We start from the raw sequence: 20,923 nt of genomic DNA, 5'->3' as shown, positions 1-20,923 counted from the left end.
TATGTTCACGACGAGCCACTTACTGCCAAGGTGGGCATAACGAAATCGTGCATGTAAACGTAGAGATGTTGGAAGTTTAAATGTTATTCAGCCATTACACTTGCCAGGAAGGACTTCCTCCCTGTCGAGAGCACCTACGAATAAAGAAGACAAGATGCAGCGTGCCACGCCGCACTTCACTTCAAACCCGGTACATATCTTAGTACTGGGCCTTCTTGGCAGCCTCGGCGGCGATCACCTTCTCGCGCAGCTCCAGCTTCTTCTGGGTCTTCAGGCCCATGATACCTCCGCCCCATTTGCGACGAGCCACAGAGTCGTCGTTGAACTTGGTGCGGAACACCTGGGTCAGCGAGTCGAACTTAGCCTTGTCCTCCTTGTTGACGTGGGTCAGAGCGACCACAGCGGCGTTCTTCTGGTGCACGAGCTGGCCAAGACGAGCCTTGCCCTTGACGATGCAGTACGGGATGTCGAACTGACGGCACAGAGCGGGCAGGAACACCACGAGCTCAATGGGGTCAACGTCGTGGGCAATTACCACGAGCTTGGCCTTCTTGTTCTCGATCAGCGAGGTCACGTGGTTAAGACCGAACTTCACGACGGCGGGAGGGGCCGAAGCCTCCTCCTTTCCGGCAGCGATGTTGCGAAGACGCTGGGTCTTGGCGGCCTTGGTCTCCGGCTGGTACTTAAGCAGCAGCTTGAACAGGTCCGTGGCCACGTTCTTCTCCACAGTGTTGGAGAACTGGTTGATCGACGGCGGCACCTTCAGGCGCTGGTACAGGACCTTGCGCTGACGCTGAAGACGCACGTAACGCGGCCAGCGCACGAAGCGGGACAGGTCACGCTTGGGCTGTTGAGGGATAGAGCAAGACAATAACAGAGAGTTAGTTAAGCTGCTGCATGAGGAGGCAACCACGCTCCTCCACGAGTGACAACAGGGCAGAGAGAGAGAGGTTCTTTACCCTTGAGGCGCAAATCATCGCTAGCGAATGAAATTGCCACCACAAGTTTTGTGTCATTGCGGTCGTGGGGGACCCGCTACACTGTTCTCATGCGAGACGGAGAGACAGCGGTCGAGTCATGCAGCACTTAAGCTAGAGGCTCAACCACTCCTCTCTATCATCACAGAGGGACGTGGATCGCTGCCTTTAGTCCCTCATCGAGAGACAAAAGGACAAAACGATAGGATGGAAAAACGGCGCTTCAAAATACCTGAATGTCACCGCCCTTGCGGAAGTTCTTCGGGGTAGCCACGAAGAGGGGGTCCTTCTTCGAGGCAGCCGAGACCTTGACACCCTTGGTGATCTTGGTCGTGGTGGTGGTGGTGGTGGTGCGCTTGACCTTCTTGGTGGGCATGGTGATCGTAGATGGCGAATAAACGAATGGGGGCGACTTGGCTCGTGGCCGTCATGAGCTGCCCAACAGCCAGTCATTCAATCAAAGCGGTTTTCAGCCAATGAGATAACGTTTGTGTGAAGTGGTTTACACAACTACTGAAATATGTTAAGTGCGCAGTCCGAAGAAATGAACCGAGCAATGCGAATTAGCAGATTGACATGTGATCACTTGCTTGACATGTCCTAATGTCGATTGATGCGGGCACAACAATCGTGAGCTTGGTAGTACGGTAGTATGGTACATGCTACATGAAGTCGAAGTTGGAAACCGACCAACAGGTCTATCTTAAAATCTACTACCGCATGTCATACGTTTTGGCTTTTATAAACCTGCTTTCGAATGCCTTGCTCTGGGGTGACGACAGCACCCAGATACAGTATACAAGGGACAGCGCGGGCATTCTTTGAGGCTACGAGGACAAATATACGTACAAGCGATCGTATACGTCAGCGCCGCGACGCAGTACGTCACTCTTCCAAGAGCTGCTCTGGTGTAGATAAAACACGTCCCGAAGTTTCTGCGCGTACGGCAAGCGGTTTGCAGATGATGATCCGTGATGGTAGATGGCGTTCTCCTCGACCATTGCTTTCAGGATGAACACACCAGGCACCGTACCGAGCTCTTGGCAAAAAAGAAGCGCGTTCTTCTCCAATTGAGGGCCCAACAGTTTTGCAACACCATCGAAAGTAAAGCCGCCGACACCATCATAACCGCGTGACACCGGATTATCATTATCGTGCACGAAGACCACCTTGTTCGTGTACTCCGAGCCGGAGAAGACGATGCGTGCTGTCTCCATGTCACTCCCCGCTCCTAGCATCAGTGTGTCAACACCGGCAGGCCCAAGCCCCGTGTGCACATCAACCATCGCGAACTTGGTTACGGCGTTGAAGTCGACATGTTCCCTTAGGAAATTCTGCAGCAGTACCAAACTCGGCTCAAGCTCCGTTCCACCGAAGAAAAGCGTCTGTGGGAAGTGGTAATTCCCGCCAATTGTCGCCTGCTTTATCGCATCAAAACCCTTAGTAGCTAAATGCATGATGCCTTTTACCCAAAACCAGTTCTTGACCCCGCTTAATTCCATCGGGTTCAGCAGCTCGTAAACGTCCATGTATCCCAATCGGTTTGGGTCTCTCTTTTGGCGCTCCGTGAACTCTTCTGGCGTGAGCCAATTACGGTTCAAATCCACACCATGCTCATTGAATCGACGCAGCTGCGCGAATCCATACGCATTTAATGCGTGCACGAAGATCACCGTGGGTTTGTTCTTGATGGAGCTTGGGGGTGTCGCCGTGCGCTCCAGCAGCGCCGCTTGGATAGCGCTCCCCGCGAAACCTTCGACGCCGTGCGTGGCTGAAATATGTAGTAAAGCGCGTTCTCTTGAGCCTTCGATCACTGCCACATCCACAGTCAAATCCAGCGGCTTTAGATGCTCAAGGGGCAGAGAGAAGAGCTTGGCGCCGGCGACCTCGGCTCGTGATCGGAAAAGCGCCCGCGCTTGGTAGTACGAGTCACTAAAATGCTCCTCCACACTGACATTAGTAGTCGAGATGGGGGCATACGAGTCCATAGGCAGAAAGTCGTTGGAAGCGTGCAGAAGCAGCGCCGCCAGCAATGCCGCGATCGCCGGCAAAATAGTGCCCATTATTATCGAAGTTGAAGATTGGACAATGCTTTAAAAAACCGCGACAATTTTATAAATTTCATGCGTGTGTCAAAGAACACGGTAATATATTAGCCAATGGTAAGCATGCATGCTCAGGTTTTAGACCACAAAAATTAGACTTCAACAATAAAGAAACAAGATAAATCAGCATTCATGTTTCTTTCAGATAGACCTAGACATTTGAAATGTCTAGTTTGCGTTACAAAATCAAAGCTCTGCAACACCACCTGCCGACTACAAGTTCATTATCAGGTGTGAGGACGCTACACCACTGTGCCGCGGCCTATTGCTCAATTAGCTCCGTGCGGACGATCGACGCGATGGGTCAGAACTGCTCATGCCTGGAACACCCGCCCAAGTACCAGCGACGACAGTCCGACGACTTAGACACGGTGGACATGGAGCGAGGTGACGACGACGACGACCAGGAGCTAGAGGTTTTAGTGGGCGTGCAGGAATCCCATGAGCTGCTTGGTGCCAGGTCAAGAACGAGTTCAGGCGGTAGGAGTAATCAGGGGATCGTCTTAAAGAGGTCTGGATCGCCTGGGCTCATGGCAGACGCAGGCAGAAAAGATGACGAGGATGAAGAGAAGGAGACGGAAGAGCAGCGCATGCGTCGCAGCCTCAGCATGGGACTCCTGGGGCTGGATGCAGACCACTATCCTACACCATCACCTCGACCAGAAGAGCTGTCAAGGCTGTTGCGTTCGTATCAGGAGGTCACTGGTGTGGTAAGTATGTGTGGCCATCTCAATTTTTGGCGGTGCTCGAGCTGATCATGTTATACTGTCTACGGTAGGTCGACGAAGGCCAACTTGACCTCGAGTGCATCATGTGCTTGGACACATTTTCGGAGGTGAGTGCTACTTCGACTTTTCGGTTGGTAGTGATCTATCTAATCTTGTTTGTTTTTTTGCTAAAGGATAACCCCAAGGTTCGCACGTTGTGCAACTGCGGCATGAATCGCACTAACTTTCACATGAGCTGCTTGCTCGAGTGGCTCAATCGTGACGCGAATTGCCCAGTTTGTCGCGAGTATCTCTTTTTCGAGGACTCTTAATTCTATCAGTTCTTGAGAGCGTGCTCCAATGATAAGCTACCCCACTCGTATTCAAGCACAAGACTACGAGTATGATCAACTGATGTCCTCTTAACAGGACAGGGCACCAGAATTCTTGTGATACCAAGTATTCCGTTACAATAATCGTCGCCTTACGCTGCGACAGTTTTGCTTCTCGCAGACGCCCTGAATAATAACAACGTGTATTTTATATCGTGGAGAGTCTTTTATCCTTACCATTTTTCAAAATCACTGCTGCACTTTAACTTCACGCGTGCAGTACAATGCGATCACGAAAAGCATACGCGGAAGCCACTGCTACGACGCCAATCACGGTTGTTGCAATGATAGAAATCTACACAGTATCACAGAACACTTCAGTACCCACACCCACTGAAGTCGAAATAAGCTAAAGTAGCTGAGTTACCTGCCAAGAGCCAAAAGTGTAGTTGGTTTTATCTCCATCTCTGTTCAATTGATATCGCATCAACCATGTAAAACCCACCAAATCACCAGAAACTCCACACTATTAACAACACGTATTTTACTCACCTTGATCGTGACGGTAGTGGCGGGACATCCTTCAGCACTGGTTTGGTTACACTGGGCCACGGTTGGAATTTCAAAGGAAACCGGAAGTACGCATTTTGGCTGCCACGCACATCAACAACGTAGACGGTTAGAACTTAGTGCGCTGTATCGGGAGCTTGCAGGCCTATCAACCAGCGTACACTGAGCCAGCATCCATATCGCTTTGCTTTATAAGCTGCTCCGGCGGCAGTTGATGGAACAGTACAAGAGCCCGTGCGATCACCTTTTCGACGTCCATAGAGAGTGGCAAATTCGACAGCATTCCATGCATCGTTCCAAAGTCGCTCTCACACCGCAAAATTTTATCTCTTGCTTCCAGCACAACCTACGTATCGAGCGAGCACCAGAAGCAAGTTAAGGAAGGTGAAAAGACTCAAAAAGGTTTTTAGGCTCAACTCCATACCCCAGCAGACACGTAAAGACTGAAAAGCGGGTGTGTCACGAGAAATACGTCAAACAGCCGCTTAACGTCTCCGAAGCGTTTCAATTGATGCGCAAACCACGTGATCATCCAGGGTAGCGCGAAAAACGGTTCAACCTAGGTAGTAGGCACACGACCAGAAAGTGTCAGTATGACATACACGTTGGTGCACCCTCCAGTAAGAGAGCGTACCCCCGATGCCCGTAGATGTTGGAATAGCAACTCGTCTGCAGCATCCAGCAACGGAAATAACAGCCTTGTGGTCGCCATCACTTGCTCAAAGCCTGGACGCATCGGTTCGCGCTGGTATGTCTCGCTGACATTTTGCACAGCTTGCATCGTGGTTGGCGAACTTCCTAGTGTCAGCAGGAATACCGAGACAATGTCATGATACCCTTGGAAGTAGAACAGCTCGTCGTTGGCTGATAGTGCGCCCAGGATGATCTGCGTCAATGCACGGCGCTTAGCGCGACGCTCGCTCTCTTTGATTCCCTGCAGCACGTCATAATGCCACAAAGATCGCTCCACGTCCTTCTCCACCTGCGCTGCATCCCGGTGCACTTCCACTAAATCACTGTTTGTGACAGGTCGCGTATTGTGCGTTGCTTCACCAATGCCTAAGAGAAATGGCCATAGATCCCTCCGGAACTCGTCTGAAACTAGCCCTTTCGGTGTTATCGCCAGCCGGCGCACTTCGCGGAAACACTCATCCCGATCTTCAACTGTTGCAACGCTGCTGTCGCGCACCAGCGCCCGCAGGCGAATAATGACCACACGGAGCTGTTTTTCCTTGTGCTGGATGAGACGGCGCTCGCGCGCTGCAAGAGCCCGTCCTGGGATGCCCCGCACACGACGTCGATCGTGCCTCTTGCTGCCCATTTTGCTGGACCGGATACGAAATCGATTCAACGTTGACTGCTGTCTTGGGGTAACTTTTAGCAGTTAATCAGGGTAAAATAGATGCTATTTTAAGAGACACAGAGATGCGAACGGATTATAATAGCTAGAAAAGGAAAGTGGTCCGATCGTCATGATTATTGGTGTACAACACGTAAGCCAGCTGTTGTGATTAATTTGATTGTGCAGAATGGCTGACTTGTCGCGGCTTGGTAAGGTCCTGGATTTCAGGCTGGAACACTCATGTACAGTGATAGCAGCGTCGCGCAGCTTCGATCGACTTGGCATCGTATCAGTGGCACTACATACCACAGCTTCCTGACAGGAAGTTCCTGTTTGCTACTGTGTTATCGTCGAGATCCACGAAAATTATTTGAACAGTGTAATGCACCTTTTCGAGCCAAAAAATCAGCTGTCGGAAAGTACTGATTCAAAAAGCTCATCGAGTTGTTTGCCTAACCTAGCTTCATCTTGCACATGCGATCTGGAAGATTATACCTTTATGCAGATAATTGGAACCCGTGATTAGCACGTGCAAGCCGTTTCAATTTAATTTAATGTAAGGGGTTAACTCCCGCTGGGGATTCTGATTTCTTTGGCTACCACGTTTCACTTGGCTTCAGTATACTATGTCTACTCCGTCTCGGGGCGCCATGATGAGGTGCAGCTCCTGTCGTCGGTTGGTGTCGGCTCAGTGTGGGATATCGCGAGCGACGGCCAAAGGTCCGGACAAGAAACGCCGGGCGGACGACACCCGCCGCCCCCGCGTACACGACTCGAGTCCCGCATTTCCAGTCGCGATCGGCGATAAGATCCCCTACCAGCTGGGCAGTCGCACGTGAACTCAGACAGGACCCCGCGGCTCGGCTTGACGGCCGCTGTCTCTCTCTCTTTTCTTCAGTCAGTCTTGAACGCCCCGCAGCCCGCGCAACATGGCGCGTTCCGGCAGCGATGGCGACAGCGATGACGCTATGCAGTATAGCAAGCCGTTACGCCAGCAGAAGAAACTCTGCGATGAGGCCATGGAGCTGGTTAACGCTGGTGTGGCGATGCAGAATGCGTCTCCTCCCGATGCGGCTGGAGCCGACGCCAAGCTCTCTCGCGCGGTGACACTCATGGAGCAGGCGTTGGCCATCGAGTACCCCACGCAGGAAGAGCGAGACGCCAGTCAACGCCTCAACAGCAAAATGAACCGATATGTAAAGATGATCCGCAGTCAGCGCGAGAAGGGCACGGCTGGCGGCGCTACGGGCCGCGGACATAACACCAAGTACAACATCTTGCCCATGGACAACCTGCCGACCACGTATAATGCCGTGGTCGAGCTTATGACCAAGTAAGACTAAACCCACTGCAGTTTCAAATTGTAAAGAGGGCGTAAAACTGACGCTGATATTTTCTCTTTCTCTCTATGACAGCTCGTCTGCGGTAGGTGACATCTTTGAAAGCCTCAAGGGCGCGTTCGGTTTCCAGGAGTCCAATATCGCCAATCAGAAGGAGCATGTGCTGCTCATGTTGACGAACTTCAAGCTTCAGGAGGAGGAACCGAACCAGAACAACGAGGAGCACCACCAGCTGGACCGACAACAGGAGCTGGATATGGCTAACAAGGGTATTAAGCGCTTCCACGGACGCATCTTCGCCAACTACACCAAGTGGTGCAAGTACGTGTCTACCAAGCCTGCCTTCACGAGCGACCCCCTAGTGGATATCGTGCTATTCTTCCTGATCTGGGGAGAGGCTGGTAACTTCCGTCAGATGCCCGAGTGTCTGTGCTTCCTGCTACACACTTCACTACCTCAGGCCTCGTCTCGTGGTGGTGGTAAGAACCCTGGTGACTTCCTTGCCGAGGTAATTCGTCCGATGTACGAAGAAGTCAAGAAAGACAACGACAAGAAGACCGCACAGGGTGCTCGTGCTCCTCATGGAGAGATCCGTAACTACGATGACTTTAACGAGTTCTTTTGGAACAAGAAGTGTCTGAAATACAACCCGACGACCATCCACGAAGCATTCGGCGAAGTGGACAAAAAGGGTCGCCCCAAGGTCATCAAGAAGAGTTTTGTGGAGAAGCGCACGTGGATACGCGCTCTCATGTCTTTCCGTCGTATTTTCTGCTTCAACTGCGCATTGTTCCTGGCAGTCTGCGGTTTCGCTCTCAACATGGTCATGTATTGCCCGGACACGCCAATTTTGTACGGCGCTGATTTGAGCAACGGAGACTCGCGTGGTTTTACGGTATTCGGTAAGAATTTCACGGCTTCCGACAGCACTGGCATTGGATCTGGTGACGGATCAGAGGACAAGTCAAGCGATGGATCCGGTCCTTCCTGTAACCACCAAATGCTGGCTACGTGTCTTGGAATTACCTACACGACCGGTATCTTCGAAGACATTCCCATTGATTTCAAGGCTCTACTCCAGGTTGTGCCGTTTACGGACTGTGTGGAGAAAAGCACGGGTCGGTGCGGATGCTACTTGGATCTGATTGACAACTGCTTTGCGGAAACAGGCCAAACTACGAGAGTAACTGAAGACGAACTGGCGTTCTCGTCTTCAAGTGAATTCGACCAGAGTATGTGTGTGGTGAACTGGCGTGCTGCCGTTGAGAGCATCATCAAGAAGCCTGGTCCGGGTAAGCTAAACTGCGAGATCTGTCAGTTGGATATCAAGGCGTTGATCACAAACGGTAAGATCGGTGATCTGTTTAGCGGTCTGTTGAAAATGGGAGATGGTACCCCACTTCCGGACGGTGACATTGACAACGACAAGCGTACGGATATGGGTGGTCTTGCTATGCTTGGTGGTGCTGGATGCATCGGTCTCGTCGTTGCGTGTGAGTTTTTCAACAAGATCTTCTCGCGTGTCGGCTCCGGATACGTGGGTCGGTCGATGCCAGTTCCCATTCGCGCGTACTGCCGATACACTTGCTTTTGGCTGCTATTGTTCCTCTGCAAGCTTACGTTTGACTACCAGTACATGATCAAGGCGCTGGTGGAAACAACACTGTTCATTTGGTACGCGAACGAGGATGAGTATCTTCCGTACTCCAACTTCATCCTCCAGATGACTTTCCACAACATCATCTACATCTTGTTCCTATGGATCCCGGCGTTCTTTGTGTTCATGTACGACGCGCAGATTTTCTACTCGGTTTTGTCGGTGATTTTCGGTTCGTTTGCTGGTTTCAACCTCCGTATCGGTGAGCTGCGCTCATTCCGCGTGCTGCGACTCTCGTTCAAGTCCATTCCTCGTATGTTCAACAAGAAGATTGTCCCGAACATCCAGGATGGCGCAGCTGATGGCAAGAAGAAGAAGAAGAAAAAGAAAAAAGGAGAGACGGAAGAATCAACCATGCCTGTCCGCCACTTTGAGCGTGTGTCAATGGCTGATGGCATCAAGCCTCTTACGGTGAAGGCCCAAATGTACTCGAACCTGTTGGATCAGAACGGAGATCATTTGTACAACGAGGTGAAGACTCCCAATGACAAGGATGACGCCAGCTCAAGTGGCCGTCAGTCCCAGTTGGGATCGGTTACCGGTGTGTCTGGCGCTGACTTCGAGCGTACGATTGCCTTTGCTATGGCGTGGAACCGCTGCTTGGGTAGTCTACGCGAGGCCGACGTCATCAGCGATCGCGAGCTGAATGTGCTGAGCTATCTTATCGACTCGAAGGACGCCGAGGAGCGAAAACTGTACCCACCTGCTTTCTTGACCGCTGGCAAGCTGGACGAATCCCTTGACATCATTGTCGATTGCTCGGCTGTTTACGAGAAGCTGAATACTGACAAGAAGAAGAAGGAGAAGGCACTGCAGAAAATTGAGAACACCATGCGTGACCGCCTGACTAAGGATGACCTGCGTGTGGAGTCGATTCTGGGGTCATACAAGTTTACGTCGCAGGCTCTCCGCTTCTTGCTTGGTGATGAGCACAGAGATCTGAACGAATGTTTTGAGTTTATGGAAGAAATGGCTGCGCAGAAATCGATCCTGAAGGGGCTTAACTTGAAGAGTCTCCACGAGTGCCGCGCCGCATGTGCTGAACTGATGAAGGCGCTGCTCGAAGTGCCGAAGACGACGTCAGACAACAGTATCAAGTTCCAGCGCGCGCTTTACCGCGTTATTGATTGTGTGGAGACTGTGCTGAACTGCATGAAGAAGATCCTGGTGAAACAGGAGAATCTGGTGCAGATCTTGACGGACACTCCGCTGAAGCAGAGCTCGTTCTTCTTTCCTGGTGACGCTCAGCAGTATGCTAACATGCAGCTGCAACGTCTCGTAAACTCGGAGGCTGCTTTGGACATTGTGTCGCGAGCCTACCAGCTCCTGACGGTGGATAACTTCGATGCTGAGCCACGCTCGGATGAAGGACGCCGCCGCTTGCGCTTCTTCGCCAACTCACTGTTCATGGACATGCCTGATGCCAAGCCGATTCGCAAGATTCGGTCGCTGACAGTGTCGACGCCGTACTACAACGAAATTGTCATGTACTCGATCAAGGATTTGACTGCTCAAAATGACGACAGCATCAAGCTGTTGTACTACCTGAAGACCATTTACCCGTTCGAGTGGGAGAACTTGCTTGAGCGTCTTCAGGCCAAGGACATGGAAGAGGCTCTGAAAAAGTACCCGGAGGAAGTCCAAATGTGGGCCAGTTACCGTGGTCAGACGCTTGCCCGTACCGTGCGTGGCATGATGTACAACGAGGATGCCATCCGCTTCCTGCACTGGTTGGAAATCTGTGAGAACGAGGTCATGCACCAGTTTGGCTGTCCATGCAACAAGTGTAAGCGTCTGGATGAAATGGTGGCTCTCAAGTTCAACTACGTATGCACGTGCCAGATTTACGGTAAGCAGAAGGATGAACAACGCCAACAGGCTGCTGATTTAGAACATCTGCTGCGTAAGCACCCGAGCTTGCGTGTGGCTTATGTGGACGGTCCTAAAAAGATGAAGGAGGGTCCACCCAAGTTCTTCTCCGTTCTGGTTCGTGCTGACGGTGAAAACATTGCTGAAGTGTACCGTGTCGAGCTGCCGGGTAACCCGATCATTGGTGAAGGTAAGCCCGAGAACCAGAACCACGCCATTATCTTTTCGCGTGGTGAGCTGCTCCAGTGTATCGATATGAACCAAGATGGTTACCTTGAAGAGGCCCTGAAGATGCCGAACCTTCTATCGACGAAGGATACCGAGACTACCAAGGTCCCCCTCACAATTATTGGTTTTCGCGAGCACGTGTTCACGGGTGGCGTGTCCAATTTGGCCAGTTTCATGTCCATTCAGGAGCTGTCGTTCGTATCGCTTGGTCAGCGTATGCTGGCGATAAACCATGTTCGCCAGCACTACGGTCACCCCGATATTTTCGACAAGCTGTTTGCCATGGGCTGCGGTGGTACCGCCAAGGCTTCCAAGGGTGTGAACCTTTCGGAAGATATTTTCGCTGGTTTCAACAGTACCCTTCGCGGTGGTCGCGTCTCGCACGAGGAGTTTATCCAGGTGGGCAAGGGTCGTGATGTCGGTATGCAGCAGCTGGCTCTGTTCGAAGCCAAACTGTCTTCGGGTGCCGGCGAGTGTGTGATTTCTCGTGATGCGATGCGTATGGCTTCTCGTTTGGACTTCTTCCGTCTGCACTCGTGGTTTTACGGTAACTTGGGATGGTACTTCACGCAGACGATGACTGTTGTGGGTGTATACTTCTTCATCTACGGCAAGGTGTACATGGCTCTGAGTGGCATGGACAGCTTCTTCCTCGAAAAGGGTGGTCTGGGTATTGGTGGTACGTTGAACACATCGTGGGCCTTCCAGTTCGGTTTCTTGCTTGTAGTGCCTGTTGTTGCCGTCGTGGGTGTCGAGCAGGGCTTCCGTCATGGTGTGACGTATCTGCTTTGGAACATTATGACTCTTGGTCCTCTGTTCTTCACGTTCCAGATGGGCACGCGTATGCACTACTTCGACCGCACGTTAATCCACGGTGGTGCCAAGTACCGCGCTACGGGTCGTGGCTTCACGATCAAGCACGAGAAGTTCGCCGAGCTTTACCGCTTCTACGCATTCAGCCACTTCTATCGTGCTGTGGAGCTTATCTTCCTGTTGATTTTGTTCCGTGTGTACGGCACTTTCTCGTGGTGCAACTGCTCGTGGACGCAGGATGCTTTGTTCTACAACTACTACAAGCCGTCAGATAATGACTGGAACACTCGATGCTACGCTAACTACTACCAGACGTGTGTCGAGCCGACGAACCAGAACTACGGCATTATGTCGTACTCGCTGTGGATTATTGCAGCGACGTGGCTGTGGGCTCCGTTCTTCTTCAACCCGAGTGGCTTTGACTGGGACAAGCTGATCGAGGACTACAATGATTGGCAGAACTGGCTCAAGACGACGAATGACTCTGCTGCCAGTTGGTCGGGTTGGTGGTCCAATGAAGTGGAGTACCTGGAGCACTCGACAAAGGGCGCTCGTTTCGTGTCGATGATTCGTAAGACGCGCTTCTTCTTCGTCGCCTACGGTTTGTATCTGCAGTTGGCGTACAAGACGTACTACGAAGACCGGGATCTGAAGATCGAGAAGGGATCCATGATCTCCTTCGCACTCTCTGGTGCCATGTTCATCTTGGTGCTACTACTGCTGTGTTGTGGCTACATCGCCAGCCGTGTCAAGAAGAAATTGACCTTTAAGCAGAAGAAGCTACGCAAGATGAAGTTTGTGCTCTCTTGCTGTGGCCTGTTGGTGGCATGCGCGAGTCTGCTGGTCATCTCGCTCACCAATTTGCTGGAGATCATCATCATCATCTTGATCGCTGCGTACTGGTTCCTCCAGCTATGCGTCTACCGCAACCAGACGAGTCACGTGGTGGTGCGCGCGATGGCCCGATCGTACGACCGATGGACGGGCTGGATCATTTTGGGTCCGGTGCTCTTCATTGCCATGTTCTTGCCGTTCCTCTCGGCCTTCCAGCAGCGTGTCATGTTCAACAACGCGTTCACATCGGGACTAGAGGTGTCGAAACTCTTTGCGAACGAGGCGGCCTCGTCCACGAGCAAGATCGTCAAGGTTAAGCGTGTGGCCAAGAAGAAGAAACGAAGTGACTAGACGAAGCAAATCGTATTGCCCGCATCCAAGTTGGATCGTTTTGGAGTGGTGGCAAGTGTCTTTAGGAACTTTGGACCATTCCTGTGAATGCGCTGACGTCTGCTTTTTCATTCCATGATGCTTTTTGTTCGCACGCCCTATCCAGTATTTCAATAGCAAAACAATACACGCAATGAACATGCATTTTCATCTTTCTTCTTGTGAAGAAGCTCTTAATGAAACGTGTGTTGAGCGAGGACAGGCAAGATCGTCAGAGCGCAAGGTTGAGCCCCTAACGTCGCGACGTTTGTCTTCTCAAACAACGCTATCGCTGTCACACATGTAATGAAGCGGTGCTTGCATCAATTGTACATGTAGCTGTCACACAGCGGCGACCTAGCGCCAAGCTCCATTTACAGGAACTTGTAAAATAATAAGACAAAATAGTCCGATTACGCCAGCGCTTGTCTCACTTTGCGCCTCTTTTTATCGGATCTTTTCATCTCAATACGACGATCAAGTGTAACATTTGGCTACACTCTTTTGGTCTGACGACTGAAATGGATCCAGCGAAAAATCGCACGTGTCCTGAGCAACTGGGTGAGCGACATCGACGGCATCGAGTGGTGATTCCAGAGAGTAAATGGTCGTGTGGTCGATTTCATCCGTGCTATATACATGTACGCTATTTACAGGTCGCTCTGCCGTTTCTCCCTTCCAGCCTACACTTCGCCAAGATCGATATATCACCCAGCTCGGTTTCCTTGTACCTTGTGCCTGTATCGCCGACTATTTTTGATACTTCAGTATTAGATTGCTTGACGAGCGTAACGGATGACGGCCTCACACCGAGGCTTTCACCTCGGAATGCGTGCAAACAAACCACATGGGCCACTGACGCGAGCATTTTTCGCGGCGCAGTAAGGACCATGTGCACCTTTGAAATACAGTACCCCTAGCCTAACAAAGTAGTACAATGAATGGTATTAAAAGTGCGTCTAAACCATATCGATTAGTACTGATTCTTTGCCAAACTATTACTCAATCTAGAAGCGATGAATGTATCAGTGACAGAATCACGCCACGAGTATGGGAGCTACACAAGGACTGTGTCATTCATATTGCGGTAGTTTATGTGCTAGCAAATGATGTTGCAATTGAAAAAATGTTTATCCTGCTTATGGCTAAAGCTTCCCTAAAACTCATATACACAAGTATTAGGTTTGATTTGGTTCGTTGCATACTATTCTAATACTCCAGTCGTCGATCGCCAGTTCAATTCGCAGCGTTTTCGTCCCCACTTTTTAGGGATAGGGATGATGAGCTGGCTCCCTCTCTGAGCGGTTTTCCTGGGCCCTCCGCGGAAAAGGCGACGCCGGCAATATCCAGCAATTCTCTGCCATCATTTCCAAAGGCGATCGCTGCCCGGCTGTGCTTGTTGATACGAAAGACGAGCACAGGTGACTAGCGATGAATCGCCGAGGCCATGGAAACGGCAACGGCAGCGAACGCGAGGGAAGTTCGTTGGGCCTCATGACGGAGGCGCTCGAGATGCAACGCCAGATGTGCGATGAAGCCATGAGCCTCGTGAATGCGGGCGTAGCTATGCAGAACGCGTCGCCCCCCAACGTGGCCGAGGCCGAGCGCAAACTTACGCGCGCCGTGGATATCATGGAACAGGCGCTGAGCATCCGCTACCGCTCGGCGGACGAGAAGGACGCGGCCGACCGCCTCAATAACAAGATGATGCGCTACGTCAAGATGATCAAGAGCCAACGCGCCAAGAGCGTTGTTGGCGGTGGTCCCAAGGGACGAAACCTCATCAAGCACAACATCCTTGAGATGGAGCGACTTCCCGAGGTGTACACGCCTGTTCTGCAGCTGCTCAACAACTCGAACCAATTGGGCGACATTTGCGAGACGCTGAAGCGCACGTTCGGCTTCCAGGAGAGCAGTGTTCTCAACCAAAAAGAACACTTGTTGCTGTTGCTGACGAACTTTAAGGAACAGAGCGGTCAGGACGACGGAAAGAAGAAGAAGAAGAAGAAACAGGACGACACGGAGACGATTGATGACTATCTGCGCCAGCGCGACCCGCAGCTTGAGATGGATCTAGCCAATAAGGGCGTCTCGCGTCTCCACGGACGTATCTTTGCCAACTACAAGAAGTGGTGCAAGTATGTCTCTCAGAAACCCAAGTTCTCGAGCGATCCGCTGGTGGATATTGCGCTTTTTTTCCTCATTTGGGGCGAGGCTGCCAATTTCCGACAAATGCCAGAGTGTTTGTGCTTCTTGCTGCACACGATGCTGCCTAAAATCAACAGTGGTGGCAACGAAGAGCCCGGCACGTTCCTGGTCAACACGATCCGCCCCATGTACGCAGAACTGCGTCGTGACAGCGACAAAAAGACAAGCAAAGGAGCTCGTGCCCCTCACCGTGAAATTCGTAACTACGACGACTTTAACGAGTTCTTCTGGACCAAGAAGAGTCTAAAATACGACTACACGACCATCGGCGAGGCCTTTGCCAACTACGACAAGAAGGGCCGCCCCAAGATCGTCAAGAAAACCTTCAGCGAGACTCGAAGCTGGACGCGTGCAATCATCTCGTTCCGTCGCATCTTCCTGATGAACTGCGCGCTGTTTCTTGCAACTTTAGGTTTCTCAATCGATATGGTGCTCTTGTGTCCTGACTCGGCCATTATGTACGGCGAGGACGTGCAACCGTCTTCTGAAACAGGTGTGCTGGAGATCCTGGGCAAAAAATACGCTGCCACGACCGATTCTTCTTCCGTGGAGAACACGGACGACTCGCTCTCGGACGATATTAACACGGACAGTGGAGCAGGCTCGCAGTGTCTGTACGCCAAGCTGGCGACATGTCTGGGAGTGGAGTACTTCTCGTCGGCTTCCGACACTTTTGGCACGTTGCCGCAGGATTTCAAGGAGCTGATGGATATCGTGCCATTCACGAAATGTGTGGAGAAGACTGTGGGTCGCTGCAAATGCTACCACGACCTGATCGACGACTGCTTTAGTGACTCTGGTGACGCTGATGAAGTGTCGACTGCAGGCTCAGTGGCTTCTCTCTCGTACGACCAGAGCGTGTGTGCACCATCGTGGTTGGCGCAGGTGAACAGCATTCTGGACGACGAAGGCGACGGTCTCCTTAACTGTGGCAAATGCCAGATTGACATCACAAGTCTCTCCAAGAAACCGACCCGCATTATGGATATGATTCAAGGTATGATCGACTTTGGCCGCGATGATAAGGGACCCATGGCTCTCCTGGGCGGCGCAGCGATGATCGGACTGGTGTGTGTGTGCGAGCTGCAGAACCGCTTCTTCTCCGGTATTGGCATGGGCTTTGTGGGTCGTTCAATGCCTGTTCCGATGAAAACGTACTGTCGCTACACGTGCTTCTGGATCGTCCTCTATCTCGTCAAGCTAACGTTCGATTACCAATTTGTTGTCAAGACACTGGTGGAGACGACACTGTTTGTGTACTCAGCCAAGTCGACGGACTACCTCAAGTACTCGCACTTTATGCTCCAGACCACGTACCACAATATTGTGTACATTTTGTTCCTTTGGGTTCCAGCGTGGATGGTTTTCTTGTACGACGCACAGATCTTCTACTCAGTGTTGTCTGTCATCTACGGCTCTTTTGCTGGATTTAACCTGCGTATCGGCGAGCTGCGCTCGTTCCGTATTCTTCGTTTGACGTTCAAGTCGATCCCTGGAGTGTTCAACCACAAACTTGTGCCGAACATTGTGGAGGAGAAAGCCAAGAAGAAAAAGAAGAAAAACAAAAAGAACAAGAACGACAAGGACGAGATGGCCATGCCGTTGCGTCGGTTCGAGCGTATTTCGATGTCTCAGGGCGCCAAGCCGTTGACGGTGAAGACCCAGAAGTACTCGAGTCTGCTAGAACAGCGTGATGATGACGACGTGTACAGCGAGATGAAGACGCCGAACGGAACCGACGAAGACATGTCGTCGCAGTCGAGCCGCTCTTCGAACATCGGCTCCATCACGGGTGTGTCGGGAGCGGAGTTCGAACGCACGATTCCGTTTGCCATGGCGTGGAACCGCTGTTTGACTAGTCTGCGTGAGGCTGACGTCATCAGCGACCGCGAGCTGAATGTTCTCAGCTATCTGATCGACTCCAAGGACACCGTGGGCCGCAAGTTGTACCCGCCGGCATTTCTAACGGCTGGCAAGCTTGATGAGTCGATTGATATCGTTCTGGAGTGCTCTGCGCTGTACGAGAAGCTGAAACGGACAAGAAGAAGAAGGATAAGGTGCTTCAGAAAATCGAGACGACCATGCGTGAGCGTTTGACCAAGGACGATCTGCGTGTGGAGTCGATTCTCGGCTCCTACAAGTTCTCGTCGCAGGTTCTGCGCATCTTGCTAGGTGAGGAACACAAGGAGCTGGACGACTGCTACAACTTCATCGAGGAGATGGCGTCGCACCAGCAGATCCTCAAGGGCTTGAAGCTCGACAACTTGTATCTGTGCCGCGCGGCGGCAGCTGAACTCATGAAGTCCATCCTTGAGGTGCCCAAGAAGTCGACTGAGACGAGCATCAAGTTCCAGCGCGCGCTGTACAAGGTCATTGACTCGGTCGAGTCGGTGATTAACTGTCTCAAGATGGTGCTGACCAAGCAGGAGAACTTGGTGCAGATGCTGAATGACACGCCGCTGAAGCCCAACTCGTTCTTCTTCCCGGGTGACTCGCAGCACTACGCCAGTCTCCAGCTCCAGAAGATTGTGAACGACGAAGCTGCTCTGGACATCGTGTCGCGTGCTTACCAGCTTCTGACTGTGGATAACTTTGATGCTGAACCGCGTTCGGAAGAGGGACGTCGTCGCTTGCGTTTCTTTGCCAACTCGCTGTTCATGGACATGCCGGAAGCGAAGCCTATTCGCAAGATTCGGTCGCTCACGGTGTCAACCCCGTACTACAACGAAATTGTCATGTACTCGATCAAGGATTTGACGGCGCAGAATGACGACTGCATTAAGCTGCTGTACTACCTGCAAACCATCTATCCGTTCGAGTGGGAGAACTTGCTTGAGCGTATACAGGCCAAGGACATGAATGAAGCACTGAAGAAGAACCCGGAGGAGGTGCAGCTGTGGGCTAGCTACCGTGGTCAGACACTTGCCCGTACCGTGCGTGGTATGATGTACAACGCGGAGGCTATTCGCTTCCTGCATTGGCTGGAGATTGGCGAGAATGAGCCGATGCACCAATTGACTTGCTCGTGTAACAAATGCTGCAAGCTAAACGAGATGGTGGCTCTCAAGTTCAACTACGTGTGCACGTGTCAGATCTACGGTAAGCAGAAGGACGAACAGAAGCAGCAAGCACAGGATATTGACTTCCTGTTGCGTAAGCATCTGAACCTCCGTGTTGCTTACGTGGATGGCCCGAAGAAGGTAAAGGATGGTCCGCCCAAGTTCTTTTCGGTCTTGATTCGCTCTCAAGACGAGAAGATTGTCGAGATCTACCGTGTGGAGCTGCCGGGTAACCCGATTGTGGGCGAAGGTAAGCCCGAGAACCAGAATCACGCCATCATCTTCTCGCGTGGTGAACTGCTCCAGTGTATCGATATGAACCAGGATGGATACCTTGAAGAAGCTTTGAAGATGCCCAACCTCCTGTCGACCATGGACCGTGGCACTGAGAAGCGCCCGCTGACGATTATTGGCTTCCGAGAGCATGTGTTCACGGGCGGTGTGTCCAACCTGGCCAGTTTCATGTCGATCCAGGAACTGTCGTTCGTTTCGCTTGGTCAGCGTATGCTCGCTTTGTTCCACGTTCGTCAGCACTACGGTCACCCCGATATCTTCGATAAGCTGTTTGCCATGAGTTGTGGTGGTACTGCCAAGGCTTCCAAGGGTGTGAATCTTTCGGAAGATATTTTCGCTGGTTTCAACAGTACCCTTCGTGGTGGTCGCGTCTCGCACGAGGAGTTCATTCAAGTGGGCAAGGGCCGTGATGTCGGTATGCAGCAGCTGGCTCTGTTCGAAGCCAAACTGTCTTCGGGCGCTGGTGAAGCTGTAATTTCTCGTGATGCGATGCGAATGGCTTCTCGTTTGGACTTCTTCCGTCTGCACTCGTGGTTCTACGGTAACTTGGGATGGTACTTCACGCAGACGATGACTGTTGTGGGTGTGTACTTCTTCATCTACGGCAAGGTGTACATGGCTCTGAGTGGCATGGACAGCTACTTCCTCGAGAAGGGTGGTCTGGGTATTGCTGGCACGTTGAACACATCGTGGGCGTTCCAGTTTGGTTTCTTGCTGGTTGTTCCTGTTATCGCCGTCGTGGGTGTGGAGCAGGGATTCCGTCATGGTTTCACTTACCTGCTTTGGAACGTCATGACGTTGGGTCCAATCTTCTTCACGTTCCAGATGGGCACGCGTATGCACTACTTCGACCGCACGTTGATCCACGGTGGTGCCAAGTACCGCGCTACGGGTCGTGGCTTCACGATCAAGCACGAGAAGTTTGCCGAGCTCTTTCGCTTCTACGCGTTCAGCCACTTCTACCGTGGTGTTGAGCTGCTCTTCCTGCTGCTGTTGTTCCGTGCGTACGGCACTTTCTCGTGGTGTAACTGCTCATGGCGACTGGATGCCGATTTCTACAACAACGTTGAACCCACAGACCTCGAGTGGCGAACACGTTGTTACGATGACCACTACCAGTCGTGTGTGTTGCCGACGAACCAGAACTACGGTATCATGTCGTACTCGCTGTGGATTATTGCGGCGACGTGGATGTGGGCTCCGTTCTTCTTCAACCCGAGCGGTCTGGACTGGGACAAGATCATCGAGGACTACAACGACTGGCAGAACTGGCTCAAGACGACTAATGACTCGGCTGACAGTTGGTTTGGCTGGTGGTCCAATGAGCAGGAATACCTGGAGCACACGACTCGCGGTGCTCGCTTCATTGCTGCTGTTCGCAAGATTCGTTTCCTGCTGGTTGCTGTCGGTATGTACTTGAACATGATGTACAACGCGTACTTCGAGCGACCGAACAGGATCATCTCGTCGGACGACGATATGCTGACGTACGCTCTGTCCGGTCTGGTTATCGTGTTCTTCCTGCTGCTGATCTGCTGCGGTTACATCGCAAGTCGCGTGACCAAGAAGATGTCGATGAAGCAGCGCAAGTTGCGGAAGATGAAGTTCTTGCTGTCGTGCTGTTGCTTCCTCATCTCGTTGCTGAGTCTCACGGTGCTGTCGGTCGGCAATCTGTTCGCCATCTTCATTCTTTTGATGATGGCAGTCTACTGGTTCATGCAGATGTGCATCTTGCGTCTGCAGTACCACCACATCGTGGTTCGTGCTCTGGCTCGTGCCTATGACCGCGCCGTTGGTTGGATTGTGTTCGGGCCGATTATGATTGTATCGATGTTCCTGCCCTTCATCTCCTCGTTCCAGCAGCGTGTCATGTTCAACAACGCCTTCACCTCGGGTCTTGAGGTATCGAAGCTCTTCGCACACGACGTGGCGCCGGCGCAGGTCGTCAAGGTCAAGCGCGTGTCGAAGAAGAAGAAAAACCGCGATGATTAAGCTCAACCAGTTGCTAGGTGTCGTTCCACGGCTAGTCTAGCTATTTTGTATCTTCATAGAACACAACCACATTGTTCTCTGTTCTCCAAAAATGTACATGAAAAAATGGTATGAAATTGATGAACTTCTGCAAAAGATAGATAAGGGAGCTTGTCAATGGAATGTCTACTAGCCCTGCAATCGAGTGAGGTCTGGCGTTGACACAACATGACGCATGCCCACGAGTT

General features: G+C 51.8%; 6 protein-coding genes across 6 annotated transcripts; 3 read left to right on the top strand and 3 right to left on the bottom strand.

Moving 5' to 3' along the window:
- Positions 1 to 63: 63 nt before the first annotated feature.
- Positions 64 to 1,370, bottom strand: PITG_03477 (60S ribosomal protein L7a-2; the record flags this gene model as incomplete). The annotated part of the gene is made up of 2 exons (XM_002906499.1): positions 64 to 847; positions 1,210 to 1,370. The coding sequence occupies 2 exons, from the start codon at positions 1,351 to 1,353 to the stop codon at positions 200 to 202; spliced, it is 792 nt and encodes a 263-aa protein (XP_002906545.1).
- A 434-nt stretch (positions 1,371 to 1,804) lies between these two features.
- Positions 1,805 to 3,051, bottom strand: PITG_03476 (uncharacterized protein; the record flags this gene model as incomplete). Its single annotated transcript, XM_002906498.1, has 1 exon — positions 1,805 to 3,051. The coding sequence occupies one exon, from the start codon at positions 3,038 to 3,040 to the stop codon at positions 1,805 to 1,807; it is 1,236 nt and encodes a 411-aa protein (XP_002906544.1).
- A 231-nt stretch (positions 3,052 to 3,282) lies between these two features.
- PITG_03475 (uncharacterized protein) lies at positions 3,283 to 4,121 on the top strand (the record flags this gene model as incomplete). The annotated part of the gene is made up of 3 exons (XM_002906497.1): positions 3,283 to 3,792; positions 3,861 to 3,917; positions 3,984 to 4,121. 3 exons carry the CDS (start codon positions 3,382 to 3,384, stop codon positions 4,119 to 4,121), a joined length of 606 nt encoding a protein of 201 aa, XP_002906543.1.
- A 268-nt stretch (positions 4,122 to 4,389) lies between these two features.
- On the bottom strand, positions 4,390 to 6,012 carry PITG_03474 (uncharacterized protein; the record flags this gene model as incomplete). The annotated part of the gene is made up of 5 exons (XM_002906496.1): positions 4,390 to 4,476; positions 4,700 to 4,772; positions 4,853 to 5,037; positions 5,116 to 5,250; positions 5,326 to 6,012. The coding sequence occupies 5 exons, from the start codon at positions 6,010 to 6,012 to the stop codon at positions 4,390 to 4,392; spliced, it is 1,167 nt and encodes a 388-aa protein (XP_002906542.1).
- Positions 6,013 to 6,962: 950 nt separating this feature from the next.
- Positions 6,963 to 13,125, top strand: PITG_03473 (callose synthase, putative; the record flags this gene model as incomplete). Its single annotated transcript, XM_002906495.1, has 2 exons — positions 6,963 to 7,366; positions 7,449 to 13,125. The coding sequence occupies 2 exons, from the start codon at positions 6,963 to 6,965 to the stop codon at positions 13,123 to 13,125; spliced, it is 6,081 nt and encodes a 2,026-aa protein (XP_002906541.1).
- Positions 13,126 to 14,574: 1,449 nt separating this feature from the next.
- PITG_03472 (callose synthase, putative) lies at positions 14,575 to 20,696 on the top strand (the record flags this gene model as incomplete). Its single annotated transcript, XM_002906494.1, has 2 exons — positions 14,575 to 17,143; positions 17,359 to 20,696. 2 exons carry the CDS (start codon positions 14,575 to 14,577, stop codon positions 20,694 to 20,696), a joined length of 5,907 nt encoding a protein of 1,968 aa, XP_002906540.1.
- Positions 20,697 to 20,923: the final 227 nt, after the last annotated feature.

This window comes from Phytophthora infestans, genomic scaffold (genome assembly GCF_000142945.1).
Source record: "Phytophthora infestans T30-4 supercont1.4 genomic scaffold, whole genome shotgun sequence".
In the NCBI taxonomy this organism is placed as follows: domain Eukaryota; phylum Oomycota; class Peronosporomycetes; order Peronosporales; family Peronosporaceae; genus Phytophthora; species Phytophthora infestans.
The sequence above is the reverse complement of the archived record's forward strand: the minus strand, read 5'-3'. Positions and strand labels throughout refer to the sequence as shown.